At 38.8% G+C, this 26,756-nt stretch overlaps 1 protein-coding gene across 4 annotated transcripts in view; it reads right to left on the minus strand.

Moving 5' to 3' along the window:
* LOC116242138 (DGAT1/2-independent enzyme synthesizing storage lipids) overlaps positions 1 to 26,756 on the minus strand; it is a 32,829-nt gene that overhangs the window by 4,681 nt on the left and 1,392 nt on the right. The window contains exons 2-8 of one of the 4 annotated variants that reach the window (XR_016465176.1): positions 25,330 to 25,677; positions 22,797 to 22,961; positions 16,328 to 16,521; positions 14,215 to 14,275; positions 12,312 to 12,451; positions 10,495 to 10,609; positions 3,755 to 4,092 (exon numbers count right to left, since the gene is read on the minus strand). Coding sequence is in view for 3 of the 4 variants with exons in the window: in XM_031612757.2 (XP_031468617.1) it covers positions 10,505 to 10,609; positions 12,312 to 12,451; positions 14,215 to 14,275; positions 16,328 to 16,521; positions 22,797 to 22,961; positions 25,330 to 25,663 (999 nt within the window). In the remaining variant the exon portion in view is untranslated. The other 3 variants (XM_090137597.1, XM_090137598.1, XM_031612757.2) reach the window with 3 other exon arrangements.

Here is a 26,756-nt window from a genome sequence, read left to right on the forward strand (position 1 = left end):
CATTTAAAAATATATATGTGTCATGCTTTTATGTTTTTTTGATTTTCAGTATTCCACATCAAAACATCATGTACTGGAATTAAAGTGTTAATGCTCCAATTCCAGGTACCTATCCCTGTACATTACGGAAGTCATGGGATCTGACCCTTCCGGGGGGGGCGGTCTCTTACTGCCTGGCAGTGGGTGCTGGAGGTGCTTTCCTAGCCGTTCCAAGCTTTTCAGGTTTGACTCGGTCTCAGGAACTCTCTCTCCTATCTTATTTATTAGTCTCAATTTCAATTAGATTGTATTATATTGTGTTATCTTGCATTCCGATATCATAGTTAGTAAAATAAGTTTACCTCCATAGATTGTTGCCGCTGTTTTTTTCCTCCCTTCCTTCCTTCCCATTCTGTGGGGCCAGGGGGGGAGTGGGGGGCAGGGGCCTACTGCCCCCCTGTCACGGGCATAAATTGATCTAGTTAACTCCGTGACAATATGAAAAATGAGGAAATATCATGCGAGCAGGATACACAGCACAATGTTTCATGAGCTTGTAAAGGAAAAATGAGGTTAAAGTTTAAGTTCAGCCTGGTCTAGCATTAGGTGGGAAGGTTGGTGGCCCTGCATGTGGCAGGGGGGTTGGAGATTCATGATCCTTGAGGTCCCTTCCAACCCTGGCAATTCTGTGATTCTGTGATTCAGTGTTGGGGTATGATGGAGGGGGTTTGTTTCCTGTGAGAAGCTCTACTGCTCAACGAGGGGTTGCAGCTCTGTCCCAGCCAACAGCAGGCACAATAGTGCTGGCAATTTGGAATAAATGTGCCTTATGGTCCTGTCCTTCTTTAAAGTGACATGAATTCCTATGCGTGACTTGTAGGCAGTTAGTCAAGTTTAGCCTCTAGGTTGGCTTTTGCTTTAATATCTGACCTACCAAATCTTTAAAGTTAGAGCTATCCAGTTCCATTTATCTATTGTAGTAGTTTTTTATGTTTGGACTCATCACCTTATCCCAATCTATAACTAATAGATTGTGTTGGGTGATGCATCTCCCAGGTTTCTTAACAACACCCTAACAGGACAGGATTTCATTGAAGTGATGCATTATTCTAGCATATAAAGTAATTTATCTTGCCTTGCACCTCCATGAGGCTCTGTTACAGAAAGAATTACAAAGCAAAACTTCCACCTTTGGCTTCCCTGTAGAGATTACTAGAATCAGATATTTTCACATTTGCAATTGATTAAGAAATGTTCTTGGAAAGATCCAAAGAGTGCTGGTCCAGATTCATTTTCAGAGCTCGGATGGACCTCTGACACTGCCTCCTTTTCCTCTTCATCATGTTATGAGCTTAAAATGTGGGCTGGAAAGCAGGGAACCAAAAGGAAAGCTTCTGCTGCTGTCCTATCCAGCTACCCAATCACCTATGTGATGTCACCTGTGGCTTCTGCCCACCTGAAAGTTTCTTGTGTCTCCTGCTGAGCACGTGAGCATTGGTGGTTACCTGCCACTCAACCCAATGGAACTGTACAAAGGCATGTTGAGCTGTGGGAATGTTTACCCATGATCTGAAGCAGTCCAAACTAGTGTGTGCCTTGGTTTACATGGTGAAACGGGCTGATGATCTGGTATGACACACCCCTCCCTTTGCTTTGGCTGAGAAGTCACTGCAATGTACTTCCAGTCAGATATGACATTCCCCTGGCAGAGCACACAAGTGGGACATGAGAAAGTTGAACTTTAACATATTTTAATGTTGTTTAGAATACAGATCTCACAAAACCTCTTCTTTAATTAACTTTGCTTGCATAGATAATTCATTTCACCAGCATTCTATGCCACAGGATGCTTCTTCCCGTGCACAGAGATAATGGGCTCTCTTTCTATTTCTGCCTGAAGCAGAATTGAAGTAGGAAGGGAAGTGTTCGGTAGCACTTTTATCCTTCAGAGTACTTTTTCTTCTGTGCACACATGCAACATATTTTGAGATCATAGCTCTCCTATTTCCTAAGGGATGAAGAAGAAAAAACAGGGCAGCCTTAGAGAAAAACAAAAAATCTTGGAAGAACATAAAAGCCTTGTGTTCATTACAGCTTGCCTTGAAGAATTCATCTGACATTTCTCTGAAAACTGAGTTATCAGAAGCAATAATTTGCTCTGCATTATCTACTATCTCAATTCAAAAGCAGTTCTGAAGAGGTGCCATTTGAATTCACACAGGAAGCCAGATCTCTTGATAGATGATTTACTTGTTTACTTTACCAGGCACCTGGTGCAGTAGGAAGAAAGAGAGAAGCTTCTGGTTATTTCTCTTACGATTGCCTGATTTAGGGACAAATACACAAAGACATGGTGCCCAGAGGTGAAGTTGCAAGCGTCCAGGTCCAGTCACGCAGAAGGGAGATCACAAGAAGAGACACGCAGCCTGTCTGCATGATGGGGAAAGTGAGAAATGGAGCTGGACACCACCAGCTGATGCCTACACATAGAGAGGCAGTGTGCTCTCTCCTGGTTCTTTCCAGGCTCCAAATGTCCAGATTTAAGTTATTCTGCAGCAAATGGCTGTGGTCTCAAACTGGACTTAGTTCTTCACTCCTGTGTTATTCGCACTGCCCTCAGCCCCGTGTTTTAAAGCCAAACCTTTAAAACCGTCAAGGCTGCTTATGAACAGGAGTGACTTAGGGCACTCAGCACATCGATCTGATGGAAGTTAGCAGGCAGCTCAGCCTGGTAACCTTTACTGTTCTGCCAGTAAGCCTGGTGTAGGGAACCTGCTTTGGCAGGGGGGTTGGACTCGATGATCTCTGGAGGTCCCTTCCAACCCCTACGATTCTGTGATTCTGTGAAAGGCCCCTCCCATGCTGGCTTTTTCAGTCCATATCAAGCTGTGTGAATAACTTGTTCCCTGTTTGCCACTTCACATCACTGCTGTTCTAACTGGTATGCAGCCCTGACTGGAGCTTCTCCTGCACCCTGTCAGGATGCAAACACAGAATGTGGTATTAAAGCCCAGAGAAGCTCAACTGAAGTATTCAGAGGAATAACCTCTGCTTCAGCAGTGTGGCTTTCCATTCATGCCAAGGCAACAACGTTTTTAAATTCTCATGCCCTCATTGTTTCTGACATCAGAAACACTGGCTGCAAACTTTCAGCCAATATGCCTGAGGGAAAAATAAAAGCCAAAAAAAAAGGCAAAATGTTCACACTGTAAACTTCCCCATGGAAAGATCCTTCCTTTGTTTGTCCTTAGATGCCCGCAAAGGCAATGCAGTATTGGTTTTTATTCCATGCTGGCAGTTATTGCTTCTGTATTGGTAAGTGTAAAACAAGCATCCAGAAGGCAAAGGTCTTTGCAGATTGGGAGTATAAAACAAGTTTGTTTGGTTGGTTTTTTTCATCTTAAAAACAGGAACAACTGCAATATCTGAGCAACACCGAGCATCTTGCATTTTACAGCTTTTCAAACTTAAGAATTATTGCTGAATATTAATCCATTTCAGTGCCGGGGGCAGCAGAAATTGGTGAGGGGCAACACTGCTTGCTAAGCAAAGGAGCAAATTGTAAGGACAAAAATGAAAGGACAAAAAGCAAAGAAAATAGCTCCCTGTGTGGGATCAAGTTTTTATTTCTCATGGGTTCTTGTAAGGCCAGTGAATTGTTGGCAGTAATCAACTTTCAGCTTTTTCCAACTTCAAGAAAAGGTAAATCCAGCACATGCACAGAGCAGTATGGGATCTCAGGAAGAGAAACTTTGATTGCCAGCGTATGAATTACCTGGGAATGTTCATGTTTTCTTCGTTTGATTTATTTACTTCAACGAGCTGCCACCACCTGCTGAACCTCTTCAAATTGATTTCACTCCACCCCAGCAGCAGGGCATTTACGTTGGGATGAATCACTTCCACCTTCTCTTGATGCAGCCTACTGATGTACAGCCAAATGTCTTTTCTTCTCCCCGGTTGCAAAATAGGAGCTGTTCCCAGTAATTTATTATCAAATCTGATTGAATTGGAGGTAGCACATCCTCATCTTGTCACAAAAAGGCTGATACTACAGGTTTGTATGTTTTCCTTCTTCATGTCTCCTCTGTCATCTCTTGCTTGGCACACTGCCTGGAAAGCACAAGCGACTGGTGATACAGGACAGCTTGCCAAGGAGACAAAACTCCTTCTGACAAACAATACCAAAAAGAGTATTGGTCTTTTTAAAGCGGTCTCCCCTCTCTCTGGGTGAAATTGGTAGCTCACAATCCCTTATATTTGAGTATATGTGTTTCCCCCATTGTCAAACCTGCTGTTGCTTTGTGTGTTACTTTGGAACTCAGAATAATCAGTATTGCAAATATTTGTTGAAGTGGCAATGCTGCTTTGGGTCCTGAGCATTCCAGGCTTTATTTGTCTGACTGGGAGCACGCTGCTAATGTGGATGCTGTCCATTTTAGACATGGGAAATGGGGCCCAAATCCTCCAGAGGTGTAACTTCCAGCTGATAAAAAAAAAAATCATTCCTGTACAGTTACCTCCTACACTGTAGGAAATCTGTATGAACATCTGAAATTTGGGCTCTAGGAACCACTTATTTGTTTGCTGTCATGGTACACCCCATGTTTTGCTGCCTGATTTGAAAAGAAGTTCTATTATAAATCAGAACATCTACAGAAATGACTTAGCCCACAGACTGATAAAAAATGATTAAGCAGAAAAACGACAAAGCAAGTATGAAAGATATCATCTTGACATTCTCAAAGCAGCAGGTAGATAGAATAATAATGGCCTGCTGTTTCTCTTGCAACAGCAGCTGAAGTAAGTTCCAGGTTCCTGTTTATACAGAAGAAATGGGATCATACACACGCGAACACAGACATGGTGCTGGGTAAGTAATAAGATTAGCTAGTATCTGCTCCTGTAGTCATTAATGGTCAGCAGTTAAGAAGCAAGAAACTAAAAAAAAAGAAAAAAAATATATTTAAAAGAGAGAGAGAGATTAATGCACTCTGTTGGCTGAGATTTTCTGTCTGCTCTTTTAGGTCATCTCTCTACTCGCACTGCTCTGTTACATGTGTTGCTGCACACTGGTAGGTGCTTAGCTGCCTACATGCTGAGTTCTCTGTACCTTTCAGCAGACAGCAACAAAAGCAAACTTCCAATGGTTTGCCAAACCATACATCCAGTAACACAAGGAAAGCTCTGCAGAGCTAAAGTAATTTAGAGGCACCGGGCACAGAATGACCAAAGCAAGCTGAAACTGGTGAGATCAGCACAACTTCAGGTCTGTACACAACCCAAATGTTCCACCAGTAGAGTTGAAAAACTTGCACAGTGTTAAGAGCTCTGCCAGTTCATCTATCATAGCTGCAATGTGGAAACCTTATCACCTCCCAAAAATGGTATTTGTGGATACCATATGTATAACACAAAGTAGCAGAGGCTCTTTATATAAAGCTTTTTTAATTGTCAGAAGGCTTCCCTTGTACGGTTTGCTCTTAGAAGAATTGTTAAGTGTGGTGGTAAGACGTGCACAAAGACTGGAATTTGACTCAATCAGCTCCCCAGCTGTAATTTCTAGTGTCTGTTAAGCTGTATCTGAGGAAGATAGCTGAGGATACTTGAGCCACTGAACACTACTGGTAGAGAGAGGAATTTGGTAGGAAGCATGCCTGATAGCTGGATTTCAGTGGGCTACAGCTATCCTTGGTGTCCTATTGCCAGATGAATAAGTCTACTATGGCACTGACTACTAGCTATCTTCCACTAGAGTTTATTGCTTTTTAGCATGCTCCCAACAGGCCCTCAGGGCTGCTGAACACTTCTCCTGAGAATGCTTCATCCAAAAGTTCCCCACGATTGCTCAATTCAAATGGCAAGTTTAGCCTTGGAAACACGAGAACTGCCAGCAACAGGTCTTTGCAAGGATTAAAAAGGGCAAGGCAGTTTTATTTCTATGAAATCTGACTGAAGATTGTCCAGAATTAGCATTCCAGAATTAGTTTGGGGTCAGGGTGTGATTGTTTCATTTGTGGGTCGTTTTTATATTTTTCATTACTGCCTTCAGAAACTGGGCCAAATTTCAAGAAGCCTCTTCTCTCAAGTTTGTTCTCACAAAGCAAGATCAACATGCCAAAAGTTTGTCTTTTTGCAGTCAAAAGAAGAAAGAAAAAAAAAAAAAAATCAGCCAAGCAAGCCTTTGACTGCTGTGCTAGCTAGCTTAGAAAATTAATCTAGTCTACAATAGACAACAGAAAACTAATCCATTTCAGAAGGGACAGAGCACTTCCAAATTTTGGTTGATCCATTAGAAAAGTAGTTTTCATACTCTAAGGAAATCTGACCATTAAAGAAACACCCAGAGAACTGGCAGTTCTATCACAAAGGTTGCAACAGAAGCTCAGAAACACTTCTAAGTATCTTTGGTAGACTTCAAACAGATCAAAAAGAGAACTAACAAATGCTTATTGGGTTTTATTTTTTTTTTTTTCCTGTGTAAGTAGTAACCAAAGGAAGTCTAGAGCTACTCTGAGCACAGCAAAGACTCAACACCTGAACCCAATATTAGCAAAAAAGAAAGAAAGAAAAACAGTCTAGGATACATGAAGAACAGGCATATCTGCAACAGGACTCAATTCTGTTTACTCTGTGTGTTAGACAAAAATACCTAAATGAAATTAAATGGTCTTGTTTAGATGTGGTGACTATAACACAAGGCCTGATAGAACAGGTTCTGATCTATAGCAGCTGATTCAGCTTCATAGAAGGGGAGAAAAATACTGCCTTTACCTTGTATGTGCAGCCTGATTTAATTCCAAATGGCATCCCAACTACATGAAATGTTTCACATGCACAAGGGAGACAAAGTATAGAAAAGTCTGTTTAAAAACAAATAAATCCTACAATTTGGAAGTCGATTACATGTTTTAATTGATCAATTTTCTGACATGGAGAGATCACTACAATAATTTAAAGAGGTTTTAGGAAGGAGCATGTGACATGAACGCGATGGACGTAGCGACCAAAAGTCAAGATACTAGTAGTCTGTGCAAAACAAAACTATTCAATAAAAGCAGGCAAGCAAATACTGCAAGTAACCCGTGATGAGAAGAGTAATTTGCTTTGAGACAACCATTCATTTTTCGAGTTAAAAAAAATAATGAAAAAAGTACTAGCATCACTGATCTGTATTGTTGAAGACCTTTGTAGACACAAAGTCAACAGAACTGAGAAGATAAGACATCAGATAGCCTCATGAAGTTATAGCAGAAATGTTTCAGAGATTACCTTTCTTACTACGTGTCTTCCATGGTAATGCTCATACAGCAATTCCATGCACAATTACTTTTGATACTCTTTTTTGTGCAGAAATAATATTTAAAAAGCTAAGTTAGTGTTTATGACAGATTTAATAGGGATTAAGCACTGCAGAGCTGACTGAAGTGTCACCATAGTCGTATCTTTCTCTTCAGAGTGTAACATAGTGGTAATGGATTTGCTGTACGAGTATACAAGATGAACCACGCAATCATGTTGATAACACTGATTAAGTGCTCTAGTTTGTATTTGCAGTGATTAATTTCATAGGAAAGCATCCTAATAATAGATATTCAGGCTGAGCTCTGCTATTACACAACAGGACAGTAAACTGGCTGGTAGGAGGCTTGTTATCTTGCTGAGAAATAATGACAAATACCAATCAGTACTGGAGTCGTTCCATCTCTACATCCAAACAATCTTTTAAAAAAAGTACATCCTGGTTGTGCTGTTTCCACAGAGAAACCTGGAAAGTCTTCAGCCTATCCAAAGGCTAATCAGGTAATTAGTGCTCTAGTCTTAACGCTTTGAAAATGTCTTTTAAATACTTCTGCCTAACACACAGTAAACTAAATCAGCTAAAAGGACTCTAATCTTACTTGTACAAGTCTACAGATCTGCCCCCCTTTTTCAATAAAAAAGGGTAGATAATCATTTAAACACTCAATATGTACAAATAAATCTTATTAGTCAGTATTTATAACTTACTTTCTATCACAGGATCTTAAATGTAACCACAGTGGTATTGCAGTGCCTCGTAAGGCCTCCTGCAGAATTTAATACAACTATTAGAACTCAGACCTTATTCCTTACATGACTTTTGTCCCATTTTCCACTGTTGTATTACTTTTTTCTTTAATTCATTCCTTCATGGACTTGGATTCTTCCACCCCTTATTTAGATACTAGGCAAGAATGGCTTTCCAAGGACATTATGAATACCTCTGAACCACTAAAGATTCAACAGTGTAGGCCATGAATAATTTTGTTTAGTTCAAACACAACATGAAACCTCAGAGCCTGTTCCAACTGTCAATTTTATTTGAAAGGTGTCTTCTATACAATTTTATATATAGAAATAAATATGAAAGGCCTATACAAATATGAACACTTAAAGAGTACCAATACTGTCCTTCATTTGTCATACTCATCTTTCAATACTTAAAGGGACAAAAATTGCATCAAACATCCAACATTTAGCAAAACAAATTTTTACAAAGTCTCTGATCACAAAAGGTACACTCATTCATACTGAAATCTTTTTGTCTGACTTTTCTTTTAAAAGTACACACAACCTCAATGTTTAGTTTTGTTCAGCTGCCTTTGAGAATTTCACAACATAGAAAAACATTTTCTTCAAGACAGACATTAAAAATAAAGTCATAGCTATGTTTCACCCCAACACAGTGTCTTGGCATTATCAGTTCTAATGATACACAGTGTTAACACTATGTTTTTGAAATAAATTCTTCTAAAGTTGAAGGATAATCTTGCCTTTAAATAAAATCTAAATCATTTTCAGAGCTTCAGGATGGCATTTGCTTTAATATAACGTGATTCTTCCCCAAGCTTCAAAAAACTTAATTCAGTACCACACAAAAGGCTTTGGTATCAAGTAACATTATAAAACAAGTAATCTTTTGGGGTTTTTCAAATCATAGACTCTAAGAATATCACTTCATACTGTGATATTATTCTAATGTAGGCTATCATCCACATGCAGTTACGTAATCCCACTGTTGTTCAGTTTAAGGAGAGTAAACCAGAGCATGTGCTCAAGTTCTTAGGGGAATAGATACTAATTTGAATACAAGTGCTTTAAAAAAAAAAAAAAAGTTGGGTTTTTTGTTCATTTGTTTTTTTTGTTTGTTTGTTTTTAAGAAAAAGTCAAAACCCAACACTATTGAAAAGAGACCACAAAATTAAAGAAAAATCTTTTTTGGCTTTCTTTAAGGAACTTGTCCTCATCCTCAAAATAAAACATTCTCAGTTACTAATTTAAGGACTGTAGATTATGCTTACTGCCAATCAGAGGAAACATTTCAGACATTTTCTATCTCGACAGTAAAAATGTAGGTTTTAGTTCAAGAAAAAAAAAGTAATTTACTGTAAGTGCACAAAAGTCCAATTCTACAACTCATTCCTGTTCATTTAATTATTTTTACTTAATCAAAGCATACAGGTTCCCTCTCAAGTCTGATTTAATAACTTATATAGAAAGTATGTTTGAAAAATATGGAGGTTTAACAGATAACATATATAGTATTATTATATATACTATATTATATATGTGTGCGTGCACCTTGTGTTTCAAAGAATTATCACCTTTTAAAGGAGCATTGTATTCATTCTTAGTTTCCTTTACAATAAAGCATTCTGAGCTTGTGTTACTGAAAATTAATTCATTTCCATTTCTTAAAGTGTACGTACTTGGTCCATTTGTTCAAAGGAGAACCTGAAGATTTAGAATCACCGAGTATTCAGTCACTGACAGCACTACACGTGAAGGTAAACATCCATTATGGATCAGCTTGAAACAGTGGCCTCACAAGGTGGTGATTCACTCTACACACCAGAGTGGTTTCTGTAACAAATCTGCTTTGTTCACTACAGTTCTCTCACTCTCTACTCATGCAAATACTTTCTGAGCAAACCAAGTAAAATAAACCTTTTCCATCTCAGGTTTTACAGGCAGCTAGTGGTTCTGCAGACCACTGAAAGTTAACTGCTTCTGTCAGCAACAGATTTTTGAGCAGCATGGAAGTAACAACCTGAAGAAAGATTTTACTGATGAAAACAGCTGCAGTCAACCTGGCCTATATAAGAGCTAGTTGCAGTGGTAATGATTAAAACAGTGAAACTTCAGCTCTATAGTGGATCTAACATCCAGGTTAAGCAGCAACTATGCAATTGGGGGAGGGGGGTGAAAAGAAATAGAAGGAAAAAAAGAAAGACAAGAAAATGAACATATAAAGATGTGCAGCATCATTTTTGCATAAACATTTTCAATGTAGGAATGCACTTGTCAAAAGTTAAGTCTACCTAATTAGGGATTACTTAAAGCTTGTGTTTTTCAAGTCTGATACTGGACAGGGGAAAAGTGTCTCATCTTAAAATATACAACAGCATCATTAGGACAGCATTTAAAAACTATTATTGGAAGAATAAGTTATTAATATGACTTTAAGAATATCATAACCAAATAGTAGCTTACTCAGAAGACCTTAGTCTTCTTTCTGTCGTGTTTGAAATCGTTCCATTAAAGCCCTCAGTATATTTCCTGGTATTTTCTGATGTTTGGCTATTAGAGCCTGGAGTGCTGCATTTGTCTGCAAGGAAAGAGAAAAGTTTGGGGTCAACTTTACATTGTTCATGTATTAACATAATTTCTAGGATCTTTTCATCTTTATATTGGTGAACTTCTGCAAGTAGACAACACTATTTTTCAGTGTTATTTCAGCCCACGTGATGTGTCTGTGGGATTATTGCTAGGAAACAAACCAGAAAACAATTAACTTTTATCTCTGGTAGCTGTGTTCACAAGCTCTATTAGTGATACGCAATAGTAAAATGATGATGAAGTAAACTACCAAAGAGATCTAGATCTATAATGCATGTCAGTATCAGTATACTACTACAACCTGAAACTGCTGTTTATGCCCAGGTTTGCATCAGTAATACTCTTTCAGTATGTAGGAACCTTGTTTCTACACTAACTCAGAAGCAGCACTGGAAACACAACTGTGTCCTGGCTGCATGCAAGTCCCCTGAAGTAGCCGGTCCAGTAAAGTATGCTTAGATCACAGCTAAAATATTGCACATCCACGGTACTTCCACTCAGAAATGTTGCAGGCCAAGAAGTTAATAGCAGCCATTCTGTTATATAATAGCTCTGTGGGGAACACTGAAAAACAGAGCAATAAGTAAAAACTAGGGTGAGGTAACAGTAACTTTTCTGTTTTGCCTACAGGAGCACAGACTGTTAAACTCTTAAGGCCAGAGATAGAACAGCGACCTACTTGCTTTGGAAAACCAGCATTCAACAAGGAGAAAAGTGATCCTTTCTACAGGTTCAAAAGTAAAGCATGGCAGCAAGTGATTCAAACACCTTCCTCCTGCAAACCAGCACTTCTCTAAGAGGCTCTGTCAGACTGAACTCCCAAAAGATGCACTCAGTTCTCCATAAACAAGGCAATGCAGACATTACAGATTTCATTTTGCAGAGATCTAATCAGAGGATAAGCAGGTGATGACAGACAATTGACTCGATACTTACATGGTCAAAAATAAAAATCCCTCTCTCTTGGGTGAAGTTTTCAGAATGAAAAAAAAAATGACCTTCTGTGAAGCTTTCAAACACGGTTGTTTTGGCTGCCTCAATCTGACTGCTCCACACCCACACTTACCTGACTTGTATCTCTGTGCTGTGAAATCCACTGATAAGCTGAATGAATATGAGGACCTCACAATTAACTCAACAAACTACCTAAATCTGAAGAAAGTGAACGTTCTAAAATAAATTAGTTGGGAGAGAAGTTGGAGGAAATGGAAATTGAAACAGACTTTCAAAACCATGAAATCACATGGCTTTTATTGTTTTGTGTGTGTGTTTTTTTTTTTTAATGGAATATCAGGCCACAGATTTGCTATAGTTGAAAGACTTCACTGGTAACTTTTTAAATGATCTAGAAACACTTTCCCTGGGTGAACTGAACATTATGAGTTTTTTTAAACCAGCCCAGGGTACTCTTAGGTGGCTGAACTTCCTTCATCTCTAAAGCAAGATGATTCTTGAAGCAAATAAAGAGTACAGGATTGACATTAAAAGGCCTAGAACATTTGCAAGATGTAGTAATAAAAAACAACACTGAAGAGGGGCACTGGAAGTTAAGCAAGTCTAAAGTTTAGCACAATTCTATTGATTTCAACTACCTCCATGGCAGAAATCATTATCCTGACAAGAATATTTTAGTGTTTTTGATCAGAATAGTCAATATTTAAAATATATATTTCCACATATATCCATCTTACCTTCGCAGCCAGTTCCTCAGCAGTTATATTTGGATCATATGGAATGGGTTCTCCAATAAACGTACGAAACTTGACTGGAAACCAGCCATACATAGGAACTATTGGCAATTTCATACGTTCATACAGCTTCCTAAATATTTCTAAGGTTAAAAAAAAATAGGGAGGATGGGAGGGAAAAGAGAACAAAAGGAGTAGGGGAGAAATAAAGGGAAGAAAGGGGAAAAAAGAGACTGAGATTACTCTGCAATTTTTTTTCCATCATATTTTAAAACTGAAACTGACTTGTTGAGTAATCCAGCCCATGACCCAGAATCTCAAGCATGTCATCTAAAGTACTGTCCTACTCTTGGCTTTCATTTCCCAAAGGCTGCATTAACACTAACAAAAGATGTGCTTCTAAACTCACTTAGAGTGAAACATCTTCCCCCCAGAGAATAGCTGCAAAGAGATCAAAGCAGAGGAAAACTCAGTAGCTCCGTAGGGAAGTAGCTGGGAATACTACCCAATACAGGTTACCACTTAGCTAACTTTACAGGTTAGCCCACCAAACTGTTATTAGTGCAAGACTGTTTTGTTCAGTCCCACTGAGGTCTAAAGGATCAGAAGTCTTATGTACCAAAAAGGCAGTCATGCTAAATACTGAATTGCTCTTTGAGATCACGCACTGGTTAGAGTGAAACACTACGCGAAGAGGAAAAGAAAACAAACAGAAGAAAAACTGGTGTTTCCATCAGCTTTACGAGAGTAGTTCTTCCTCATATCACTTCCTAGGCATCTATCCTAAATGCTACCAGAACAGCATTCTTGTAAAATGGGTGCTAATTTTCCCTTATATTAAAACGATAAGATCTTAGTGATTGAAATGTCAATTATTCTGTACACAACCTAAAAAAAAAACAAAGAATATTCCAAAACTATTGAAACCAAAGTAACGTCTCCAGCAATCAACAGAATTAAATTCCTCTAGCACTTCAGCTATAGAATAAAAGTAGCATCTATCTTTCCAGCTTAAGCCTCTTCCAGTTTGGGAAGATTCTCCTGAAAACAGTAACAACGCTCTTAATTTTTGTAGAACATCATAAAGAATGTGTGAATCATTCTGCATGCCTATATTTGACGTCTGGGATTTCTCCATCCAGTATTCAGCTTTTAATTAGAGAGGATGAGAAATGGAATTGTTTTGTCCTGCAGATCTTTGATGAAAATGATGAAACAGAACATGCTGCATGGAGGAGACTATTCAGGCTCTTTCTGATAGCAAGCTGGAAGACACACACAGACAAAACAGAATGAGGGCAAGGGAAGAGCTAGCACTGTCAGATCAGCAGAGATGCAGACATAATCATCCCAGAGGTGGGCTCTTCAGACATATACCAATCTATTAGTGTACCAGAACTCCCAAAAAGGATGAGGAAGGAGCAAGCAAACTCAAGTTCAGTGCAGAACTACAGATTTAGTGCTGCACTGTATAACAACTATGGATGAAATAGGTTTCCAAATGTTATGAAATTTAAGTGTAAGCACAGAGCTTTAAGAGGTTATTTAAAGGAAATGTCAACTGCAAACCTTTGCTTCTTAACAGCAGAAAACTTAGAGTACGTCTAGCATTTATCAGCAGAGCAAAACAATATTTTAAACCTATCTGCCTTTTTCTGGCTAGTTTTTTTCCTTTCTTCTACTTCTTTGGGAAAGCACATTGTCACATTGAGAGTGACTGAGATGAGCTAATACCACACTTAGCACTGACACTAAATCCTAGTCATGTCCCTGAATTGCATTAGCAAGTAAACCTCAAGAAATAAGGCTTTGTCAATTCTCAAATCTAGATGGGATTATTTCTACAAAGATAGGCTAAACACATATGGAAAAATAAACTACAAAAAAAAAAGATAAAATATCTTACTTATTCCTCCTAATGTCCTAATGCCTTCTCGAACATTTTGTGTAAACATAGGAATGATGGGCTAGGAGGGAAAAAACATGAATTTAATGAAGATAATACTATCTGAAAAACTGCTACCTAGCTTAAACCCAACATACAAATTAATTTTCAAGTGTTTGTCAGACAAGGACATACAGAGAGCAAAATAAGGATTCATTAAGTTCTTCTGCCACCTTCTGCCATGAAGTTTCAGTCTGGAGAACACTGTAAGGTTTCAGCATGTCCATATTCTGAAAGCAGTACAGAACTTCAGAACTTACGGAGCATTTAAGCCTCCTCTTGTCTAGAAGTACTTGCACATTTGTGAATCCAGTGATTAGATTCTTGCCTAATTTGTAGTTATGCTTAAAGAATTCACAAGCCTGGGACCCTAAACTTGTCTGATTCATCTCTACTGCACTGACTATTGCTTTACACATGATGTGTCATATTCAGTACAGGCTCATGATTCATTTCTGCTGATGAACGTTTGGAACAGCGTTATTATTTCAAGCTTTTATTACTGTTTTTGAACTTGCAAACAGCTGTCAAGATTTGCAAGAACAAGGTGAGGGGGAAGGTTATACTACATGTTTTTTTTTTCAACATCAATTTATAACAAATGATCAAAACATAAAATGCTAAGATTTTCATGCATCCACACTCTTTTAAGCTTTAAAAAAAACATATAGAAATGAGACTTTTCATACAGGCATCAAGATGTTTTAAAAAAAGAAGTTTGTAAATAATCCAGTGCAGCTGTAGAGAATTAAAGAAGTGCAGCTGCCTAAACCAAATGGTAATAAAATTCCTTATTCCAGAACCATCATCTTTAGAACATCTTACTTAGAAGTTGGTTTAAATGACAATATTTCTGGTAAACAAACTGCTGAAATTAGACAATCTGAGGAAGTTGAAGGTCCCAGTACTAATGTTCAGACATTTTTCTTTCCATGAATAGTTATACTCGTGATTAAAGGTGACTTAAAGTTCCTCTTCAATCTAAATACAGATTTTTTTTTTTTTATCAATTTCATTCTACTTCCAATACTATTCTGCACCTCTATGAAGTGGGGGAAAAATGAAGCTGCATGATCTTTATGAGTGCAGAAAGGAAACTGAACATACATTCAGTTATATAACTATAAGCAGTACAAGCATAGTTGAATTGCAGGTATGGAGTTTCGTATGCTATTACGAAGTTTTAGTAAAATCTGAATCTGTTGAAAATATCCTGCTTAAAATGCATTACATTCACCCTGGTTAAAAGTGAAACCCACTTAATTAGGTCTTAAAAATACTCTACTTGGGTATAAAATCCAGAGACTTAAGTAGACTGTCTTTGGCAGTGTTTAAGCACAAAACTTCTGGAGTGATAGCAGTTCAAATTAGGTATATGCAAACCTACGGACATATGCATACATCTTTCAAGTATAAGTATAGAACGAGAGAGAATGAAAAGTGTTATTGAAACAGTTGCAGTTCAAATATATTATGTGTTTACGTGCATTCCATAGTTGGTACCATACGAATAATCGTGCCAGTGATCACACTTTATATGAGAAAGAACTGAAGAGGAAACAGTTCACACTAATAAGCAGCCTCTTCTGCTGCTGCTTTATGCCCTAAAGATCCCTCCCTAGCATAAAAATACCAATGCAGTACATAACAGTACTTCTCGTATGAGTACAACAACAGCAGAGGCAGGTCTGCTGATTTACAACCTATTTCAACAATAGGAGAAATAGAAATGCAATGTGTGGCTGCTTTCCAGTTATTCTGGTAAGAGGCTGAGGTGGAACAACCCCAACCAGGCAGGCACAAAACAAGTTCATAATCTAGAAATTGTCCTCGATTTCACCTCTTACTCTTTTAAACTATGGATTTCTTAACCACAGTATTCTTAATGACTCCAAAACATTCTTATCAAATGGTACAAGTCATGAAATTTAGTTACAAAAGCAAGTAGACTGTATTCATGTCACTCAGCAATCTAACACCAAATATTTGATAATCAAAACTTTCTTCCCCTAGAAGAAAGAACAACAAGAAGTTAGCATTTTTTTGCTTCTCTTCCATGATACATCATACTTACCACTTTTGCATCAATGGCCACCTGGGCAAAGCCCTTTCGATTACCCCACAAAATAGCATATGTTTCATCACTGAAGAGTGCTTCTCGAACTCCACCTGGAGAAACAGCTAACAGACAGCCTTTCTTCAGAGCACTGACACATACTTCTTTTGGTCCATGCATAATGCCAAATACTTCGATAAACATTTTTAAACCTGCAGGGTAAGATCAATATTAACACAGAAAATGTTAATTCATACTACCATTGAGCACAAATTCCCAAGACAGAACACAGTGGCTAAAACTTGTCTAATAGCCTAATATCCCAAATCAAACATATTTCTAGAAGGACTGGCACAAAGTTTTGTTTGTAAATTTCAATTTAAGAAGTTGAAAATTTAGGTTTTCTGTCACGAAGTCAAATGCTACCTCAAAAAAAAAGTCAGTAAAACACTGGAAGAAAAAAAAAAATAGTCAAGTACTGCATGCCACATTCAGAGTTATTAAGTCTTCTGTGGTGTACCTTTTTTTTGCCCAAGCTTTACTTTTCAAGCAATGTGATACAGTCCTAATAGAGTTCAATAATAGAAAACATCAACAAATTATGGGTTTTTTTGTTTTGTTTACTTTAGCACGCAAGGAGCAGTCTGTGCACAAGGAGAATGATAAATGAAACATAGCTTTCTCTCTGTTCCAGAATGCTGCAGTTCAGTCTGTGAGCATCCAGGTGGCCTTTCACTACACAGAGGAACCTGAGGAGCCTGAATTGCACATATGCAATTAGATGAAGAGCTTACATTCACTGAAGTTTAAAACTGTAAAGTTACAAAAACTCATATCTTAAAATGTGAGATGTCATACTTACTCCACTTGTCAAGAAGCAGCAGAACATTGCTTACAGGTATCAGATTGACACATTTAGACAACTAGCTCAATTTAGGCAACTAATATAATGAAGAGGAGTTGCAAGATACCAATTATGTTCACTTAAATCAATGTATTTTAAACTTATGTAGCATTTGTGCACACTGCATACTGAAATGGGAACTTCAGGTCACTGAGCAACATGGGAAAGATTACTTCTCTTTCTTAAAGTTTCCCACAGAGCCAAAATTAACTCAGTCAGCCACAAAGGTAAAGAACTGATCTAGCCAAGTTTAAATCTCAAAAACAGATTATCAAGTGTTTTTACCCTCACATTAGCAAACGAATATTTATTATTATGAACACATACTTGTTATAGAATCATAGAATCACAAGTTTGGAAGCAACCTGCAAGATTATCTAGTCCAACCATCCTCCCATTACCATTCCTACCATAAGCCTCTAAACCATATCTCGTAGCTCCTCATCCAGATGCCTCTTGAACACTGCCAGGAATGGCAACTCCACCACCTCTCTGGCAGGCCATTCCAGTGCCTGACCACTCTCAGAAAGAAAAAGTTCTTCCTTGTGTCTGATCTAAACCTCCTCTGGTACAATTTGCAGCCATTTTCTCAGGTCCTGTTTGTCACCTGGGAGGAGAGGCCAAACCCCTCCTTATCACAACCTCACTTCAGGAAGTTGTAGAGTGCAATAAGGTCTCCTCTGAGCCTCCTCTTCTCCAGACTGAACAATCCCAGCTCCTTCAGCTGCTCCTCATAAGACTTGTGCTCCAGACCTCTCACCAGTTTCACTGGTGAAAGATTACACATCCCAGGGCCTCAATGTCTTTTTTGTTGTGAGGGGCCCAAAACTGAAAACAGTATTCAAGATTCGGCCTCACCAGTGCTGAGTACAGAAGAATGATTATGTATACACACACACACACACCCCCACAAAAAAGTAACAAATATAGTTAAGACGACAAAGTTCTGTCTTGTCTTACTGATCACATAAAATAAGGACTCAAGGAGGAGATCATGAGGCATCATATCACTGTTCTTAGGTAAACTCCAATCTCTAACTAGTCTTTGTAGGTGGTGTGATAGTAATGTAATGAGTTATATCCATACGCAGTCAGCATTTACTGGAAGTATGACACCACAACACAAGCTCTGTTGTAGCTCTCTGTTTGTTTTAACTGCTTTGCATACTACATGTAACATCAGCAGACCTCAGCCAGTAGCATCTGCACAAAGGTCTCCTGAATTAGTTTTTCTCAAATGATTTCATTTCTCTTAGGTGCTTTCCTTCAAGGATTTTACATAGCTGATTTTTACAAGGCTTTACGTTCCCAAACTCATCGAAGCTCTTTGAAATGTAACTGGTGGTATGAAGCTGCTTGTCTCTTGTGTATTTTCTAACTGTGCATTCAAGAGAGATACAAAGCAGGAAGTGCAGAGATGAGAGGGAAGAGAGACTCCAAGGAAGCAAAAGTTGTGAAAAGAGTTTTCTTTTCCACAGTGGAAAGGAGGGACAGGGGTGACAAGAGTAACAACTCTTTACAGTTCACAGGTCATTAAAAAAAGATAGGAAAAGAATATGAACGGAATATAGACCTTATTTTGTAACAGAAAACAGCGATGAGGTTTCAAGTCTCTACAGTGTTTCTCAGTCGTATTTTCCCCTTGACTTTTAGTGTGGCTCAGAATATAAGACTTTGTATCACACAGCCCAGCCAGCAAATTATACATTAATATTAATACTTCTCCTCCAACAGCAGAACACGGCAAGCTAGAGCAGCTAAGAGATAGGAATTAATCCTGTGACCCTGAAGAGACAGCCAGGCCACTCTATGCCAAGGTAAGGGTCATCACAGAGTGATAAAAAGCACCAAGATAGTACCTGCCTATAACATGAAAGTCACCGGGAATCTATTTTTTCCACTTTAAACAACAAAAATGATCACAAAGCCAGAACATCACAGTATGCTAATTTTTCCAAACATCAAGAAATCCAAAATTAGTTTTATTCAGCAGTTCAATCTAGACAGTGCCCCTTGCGCTATCACACTCTTCTACTCATCCCCAACACCATCCTCTCACAGAAGTCTGAAAATCCTTTAGAGTGGACCTACTAAATTACTTAACACTTATCTTGAAGCAATTATGCATTACATAAATTTCTGTAACTTAGCTCCAGTGACATAGGGTCTATCAGCTCTCTGGTAGCAAGACAGCAAGGAATTCACTCAAGATTTTCCTGCAGACCATCTTGAGGAACACAGAGAGGAACCATCCAAGTCACTAAACCCAACTTTCCACAACTGTGTGAAACTGTGCATGTGTATCTGCAGAACAACTAGTCCACAAGCCACAACAAACTTTAGAGTACCCTGACTAAGTAACAGAAAGGAAGCCACAGCTCCTTTCCCATGGGACACAACAGGACAGAGACTTAAATCTCTAAAACAGCTGGCAACCTTTTAAAGAGGACTTCTAGGTGACTCTAGGAAGCAGACCTTAGAGAGGCTAAGGGAGTGGAACACAAGCAAAAGCTCTGTCCTCACTGCTTTCTTCAGCAAAAGATTTTCCTTTAATTTAAACTTTGAGAAATCAAAGTAATCCTGTGCACTACACAGCTGAGAATCTTAAAGGACCAAAAAGCACCGCAGTTGTTTGTTTGTTTTCCTGTGACAAACCTCTAATATTAAAAGAAAAACATAGAAGAAAAAAAATAAGCCCAAGGACTGTATTTCATATCTTTCTGCCCCTAAAACATAAGCAACATACATAGTATTGATTTAATATAGATTAAGACAAGCAAACAATTTTCTTCTGCATCTGCATGAAAGACAGACACATTAGGCAATCACACAGTCATAGAATCACCAAGGTTGGAAAAGACCTCCAAGATCATCCAGTCCAACCATCCACCTATCACCATTCCCACTAAACCACGTCCCTTAGTACAACATCCAAACATTTCTTGAACACCTCCAGAGATGGTAACTCCACTACCTCTCTGGGCAGCCCATTCCAGCATCTGACCACTCTTTTGTAGAAGAAATTTTTCCAATATCCAGCCTCCTCTGGTACAACTTGAGGCCATTCTCTCTAGTCCTATCACTAGTTGCACATGAAAAGTGCCATTATCCTGAAAAGACCATTATCTTGGTCTAGTATTAAATGAGGAGGTTGGTGGCCCTACATGTGGCAGGGGGGTTGGAGATTCATGATCCTTGAGGTCCCTTCCAACCCTGGCCATTCTGTGATTCTGTGAAAAGAGACTCTTACCTCAGCACAACCTCCTTTCAGGCAGTTGTAGAGAGCTAATAATGTCTCCCAAGCCTCCTCTTCTCCAGACTGAACAATCCCAGAGCCCTCAGTCACTTCTCATAAGGCTTGTACTCTAGATCCATCACCAGCTTTGCTGCCCTTGCCTGGAAACACTCCAGGGCCTTGATGTCTTTCTTGTAGTGAGGGGCCCAAAACTGAACTCAGTACTTGAAGTGCAGCCTCACCAGGGCTGAGTACAGAGGACCATCACTTCCCTGCTCCTCCTGGCCATGCTTTTCCTGGCACAAGTTAGGATGCCACTGGCCTTGGCCACCTGGGCACACTGTAGCTTCATGTTCAGCTGAGCATCAACCAACACCCCCAGGTCCATTTCTACGCAGTCTTCCAGCCACTCTGCCCCAAGTCTGTAGCACTGCATGGGGTTGTTGTGGCCAAAGTGCAGGACCCAGCACTTGGTCTTGTTGAACTTCATCCCATCAGCCTCAGCCCAGCCATCCAGCCTGTCCAGATCCCTCTGAAAGGCCTTCCTACCCTCAGATTTATACTTCCTCTCAACCTGGTGTCATGCGCAAACTTACTGAGGGTGCACACAATCCCAGGTCATCAATAAAGATACTCAACAGGACAGGCCCCAGTACCAACACCTGGGAACACCACTCACGACCAGCTGTCAGCTAGATTTAACTCCAGTGTTCAACAGGAAATTCCAGGTATCTACAAGAGTTTTTCTATTAGTTTAAATTCCCTTACATAAGTTATCAAGCTGTACCTGTCGAGACTTAAGCTTGTTTGACCCCTTACAGGCTCATGCATCCCTCAAGAGGCACAGCAACTTGCTACAAATACAGTCCAGTTAATCATGATTAAACTGGTACAAAAGTTGCCTGATAAGGAGGAGGCAATGAGACTACATATTAAGAACTGCAAACTGATACATATGAGATTCAGGTTCGTGAGGCAAGCTATTCCCTCACAGCTATTCATAACATATTTACAAATATTAACAACAGAATGATCTCTAAATCATCTAATCCAAGTACCCATTCCTTCTATTTCTGTTAGATCAAGTCTAGCAAATTTTGGTTAATCAAAACATCTTCTGGAAAGGCATCCAATTTATCTGAAGCCTCCAGATCAGAAAGTCTAAGTACGAATACAAAAGGATGGCCATCTTTCTGCTTTGATTCACAAAAGAAGCTCCACCTATCTAGGCTGCCAGCCACAGATTATTGTGCAGACTTCAAGAGAATCCAAAACAATTACCTGGGCTCCTTGGGCTTATCTTCCCTGAACACCCTTCCAAGCTGTCCAACTGGACCAATCTATTCAGCGATTCAGTCAGCAGTTTTGAAAGGGGATGGAGATTCCCAGCTACTCTGGACAATCTGTTTAGATATTGCAGCTTGCTTCTGTTGCCTATCATCCTATTGTTGAGTACCTTACAGAAGAGTCAGACCCCACCTTCTCTGCACATCACAGGTAAGTAATCAAAAACAGCAGTAATATCTTTCTCCACCTTTATTTGTTACAAACCAAATAAATAGTGTGTGCTTCAGCCTCCAGACAATATCCCTGGGAAGTGCAAAACAGGACACAGTACCATCAGATGTGTTCTCACAGGTGCCAAATCAAGGGAAAGAATCAATCCCTTTAACCTTCTGGCTACACTCAGGCTGAAAAAAGCCAGGACACATTTGAGTTTACACTGTGCCCTTGCAACAAATATGATCACTTTCACTTTGTTGACCATTAGAATGCTGAAGTCCTTTCTGACAAAGTTACTTTCTACCCAGGCTCCCATCTGTCCTGTCACATGGGATTATTTCATCCAAAATTCAAAGCTTCATATTCACTTTTGCTGAACTTAATGATGTTTCTATCAATCCTTTTCTGGGAAGTCACTTTGAATACTAGCTCTAACCTCACAGTGTCAACTGAGAGTACACTCCAACTCACCTTTGATTAACAATCACGCCTAAATAATAGCCATCTTATGGAGTATTGGCTACCAGTTAATACAGAGACAAGTCTTTCTCCCATTATCTCCTTCTCTTTGTTTCTGAACACTCTAAAGTTATTAAAAGCATTGCCCAGATTGGAGTACAATCCATCTCCACAGTTGCAGGAGATGCCAGTTGCATAAACTTGTTGTTATTTGATAAGAACACGCTCTTTACTAAGAACAGTTGTTCCAACAGATTAACAATATTTGTCTGAAAGTTTGTTCTGAAAGCTGTATTTTTATACAACAAATTTTAATAATTGCAATCTTAAAAGAAAAAAAAGTTTAAAGAACTCTCAGACTGATTGTTTATACTGAAGTATATTACCTGGTAATCTAAAGACGAAATGATCCGCTACTACGTGGCAATATCTCTTCTTTTGTATAAGAAGTCTAGACATGAAATAGAGATAGTCAACAGGACTAGCTCCATGATAAAACACAATAAGTGCTGGTCCTTCCGGAATATTTTCATCCCCATGAAGTTCATAACCTGTTAGGAGTTAAAGGCATAAAGGATATCAAAGTACAATACAATTCTATCCTAAATAAACTAATTTGCATCAAGTTGGCAAGTTGAAACCAGTATCTACTGAGAAGTGTTAGAACAAAGTGACTGCTAAAATGTCAAGAGCTGTCTTGCAGCATTTACTAAGTCGCTTTCACAGCTTCATGTTTACAAGCCTTATTTAAAGCTCTATTTAAAGAGAGAACAAAACAGAACTAACAGCCTCGCTCTCTTCGCAACTATTGCATAATTTTATCTTATTTTTTCAGTTCACTGCCTTCAAGGCTGTAGCTCTCTGAATCTATCATTCAAGATAAATCAAAATAAGGCCTGAATAGGAGTGTTGAAACACTGTGTCAAGCTATTACCTATCTTTCAAAGTCAAGTTCATTGCTGCGAGCAACTGTTTAAGGCAGTTTAACATGACAACACCCATTTATGTGTCTTTTTTAATCCCAAGGTCTGAGACTCATCTTTGTTATCTTTCTCAGAATTATACTTAGACTACTCTTCCATCACTAAGCACTAAAAGCTGTTTGGGACTTTGTATGCTTAACTGAAACACACATGAACACACACAAGTGTTTCTCATTTAGTTTATGGTGAAGAGAATATTCAGCTAACACAAAACAGCATAACACAAAACAATAAAATGAACCAGTTCAGAACACGTTTATTTATACATTTAGTTTACACTGAACAGTTCTGTTACAGTATTGTTCTTATTTTCTAAATCCCACTCCTGAAGTAATCAGGTGTGAAAATCCTTACTCTCTGCCTCTCCCCCCTTTTTAAACTTCTGTCTGTACTTTTGGCTCCTCTCCCACTGTTCTATTTTCAATGCCTATTACAGACATACATCTACCTACCATCTGTAGGCAACCACTAACTGTGCTCCACGCTAGCTGAGCATAATCAGAGTGAGAGCTGTGACTAGCATTCGCATAATAAAGTTACAGGTATCACATACAAGGTTGAGCTTTTGTTTGGGGTTGTTTCTTCCAGCCCTCCCTCCCCCCCCCCCCTTCAGTGTTTTGAGATTTCAGGAAGTTCTTCCTGCAACACACTGATTAACCAAGTAGAAAAAAAAAAAAATTAAAAAAAATCACAAAGTATTTCATAATTTACTAAAAGAAGTGGAAGCAGTTGACAGGGCAGAAAGAAAAGTCATATTAGTAGATGAGGGACTGGATAAGAATCTTTTCTGTGCAAATAAAAAGTCAGATCTTATAAAAGAGAAAAAGTAACTATGAATGAAAAAAGCCAAGGCCTCAAAAAAATTTCGTATGAGAAAAGTAAATAGCTTTTCATTATGAAGTGAGAATTTTAAGCCCTTTGATGTAGCTGTTGATTTTGATCCAGTGTACTTTCTCAGATTCAAAAGTTAGATCTTAGTCTTACAAAGCCAATCTGATACAGCCGCTGCACCATCTGGTTATAAATGCCTTGACAACCCTCTTTCCTTTGACTGGAGAACAAATAGAGATGATTTTCAAGATGGATTTGTTCTTTATGTAAATTGCTCTTAAACATCTCTTTCTCCTTTAGCTGCATCTAGAATGAATGGTTCTGAAAGAAGCTTATGATTTCCTTAGAAAGAAGCCAAATCATTTATTAAGTCTATCTTCAGAAAAGATATAGTAGCAGAGGGACAAGGAGCAGAGCCCTTAGTTTTGACGTTCTTCTACTAGAGAAAGTAGTTGTCAAAAATACATAGAAAGAAAATACAAAAAGTAGGCCTCTCTGAATTGACTTGAGAGCCCAAAAGTGTTAAAGTAGTAACTAGTGAACAAACTGACACCAAGTGCCCCTTTCAGACAACACTTGGCATGATGTGAGTTACATGCAGTTAAATTACACAAACAAATGTAGAGATATTAGCTATTAGGGAACTAGTATTTAGCTCTCAGTGTTCACATATTCAATCTGAAAGAGTAGCAAGAAGGTCCTTTTTCTTTTCTTTTTTTTTTTTTTTTTGCTTGCTAAATAATTCCCAAGATACAGGAAATTAAATTAATTTTTAACGTTGCTATCACTTATCACTTCAGGTCCCCCATGGAAAAAGAAAATCCAGGAGTAGTTATTAAAAGTTAAAAAGAAAAAGATTGTTTTTTTTAATTGCATTTAGTTGGCTAAATGAAAGCAGTAGCAGCAAAGAAATAAAAGCATAAGACAAAACTGTACAACCAAAAGAGTCTCAATTCTTTTTTTTTTTCCCCAGGCCAGCAACAGTTGAAGAACCACTGGCAGTCAATAAACAGCAACAGCAATTAGATGTAAACTGATAATCCTCACAGACAAAGCCATAAACTGAGTGTCAGCACTTTTTAGAGAGAAATCAGATTTTGCTTACCATGCCATACTCTCCCATGTCCATCCCACAGGTTAGCCAACATTTCTTTTGCACCATACCAAACATCACCAGAATGTCCTTCATTAAATCTATTCTTCCTCCTTTTATAAATATGAAGAAGGAGAAGGGAAGTGTTGAAGCAGAACAAGAAGATAGCTACTGGAAGTATAAAAACTATTACAAGTGGAAAAAGCACCCATGAAAGGTAGACTCCATAACTCAGATAATCTTCAGTGTGTTGTACACCAGTCCATTCTCCCAATAAGTAAGCCAGGAAGGTTAAGTAGGACGTAGGCATTGGTCCTTCAGTAGAGGATTCATTGCTGCCTATCATCTTCTTCTGTTTAACTAAAAGAAAAGAAGAAAATGAATAAATCCTTAAAGAAAACAGACAAACCTGTTTAATCACACAAAAAACCTCTCTGATTCATATACCATTTACCACACAGGAATCAGAACCTGGCAGGCAGCAAACACAGCCAAGTACAAGAAATACAACACGTGAGACCTAGCAGTACTGAAGAGCAAGATTCAATTCTGTTATGTTTACCAGATTGTCATGGACGTCCCCCCAGCGTCCCACCTACTAGCTAGAAAACAATATGGAGAAGTTAATTCTGGCACAGAAACACCTTTTTAAAACTCAGAGGTGATCATACGTCTTGAAAGATAGTTCAAAGCTATGCATTCCTTCCTATTACACTTTTAATTGTTTGCAGCTTTCTCCAACCAAGACCTCATCGAGTAAGTTCCTGCCCACACATGCCAGCCTTGCAAAACGTGACTTGGCTTTCTGCATGCAATGTTAGATGCAATACCTCAAATGCAATCGCTGCAGTTTTATAAGTTTGCTTGCAATGTATGCACTAACTGGTAGCACAAATGAAAATCATTTGTTGCCAAACACGCAGGTAGTATCTATTGTACTTCTTTCCCTTAGGGACAGTCAATCCTACTCTGAAAACCCTGCTTCCTAATCCTGAAAGAATCATGAAATCATTTAGATTGGAAAGAATCCCTGGCAGTGCTAGCCCAACATTTGTCTGCCAGTGAGTCAGGTTAGGTTGCTCAGGGTCATGTCCAGTCCAATCTATAACACCTTCACAGACAGAGATCCCTCAGCCAACAATCCAGCACTTGATCACTCTCATAGTGAAAATGCTTTTCTTTATTCTAGTCAGAATTTCCCTCGCTGCAATTTTTACCTGTTGCCTTGTGTCTCTTGGCTGAAAAGCATCTAGCCCCAACAATAACTACTCATTATGAAGAGCAGCAAGAACCCCTTTAAGTTCTGTAAGCTAAATGAAGGCAGCTCCCTCCACCTCTCCACAGACACCATGTGATCTGATCACCCAACACCGCTGCTGGCCCTTCTCTGGACCTCCTCCAGGCTGCCAGCACCTTTTCTTGTGCAGTAGGGCTCTAAA

This window comes from Phasianus colchicus, chromosome 3 (assembly GCF_987193195.1).
Source record: "Phasianus colchicus chromosome 3, bPhaCol1.hap1.1, whole genome shotgun sequence".
NCBI lineage: Eukaryota > Metazoa > Chordata > Aves > Galliformes > Phasianidae > Phasianus > Phasianus colchicus.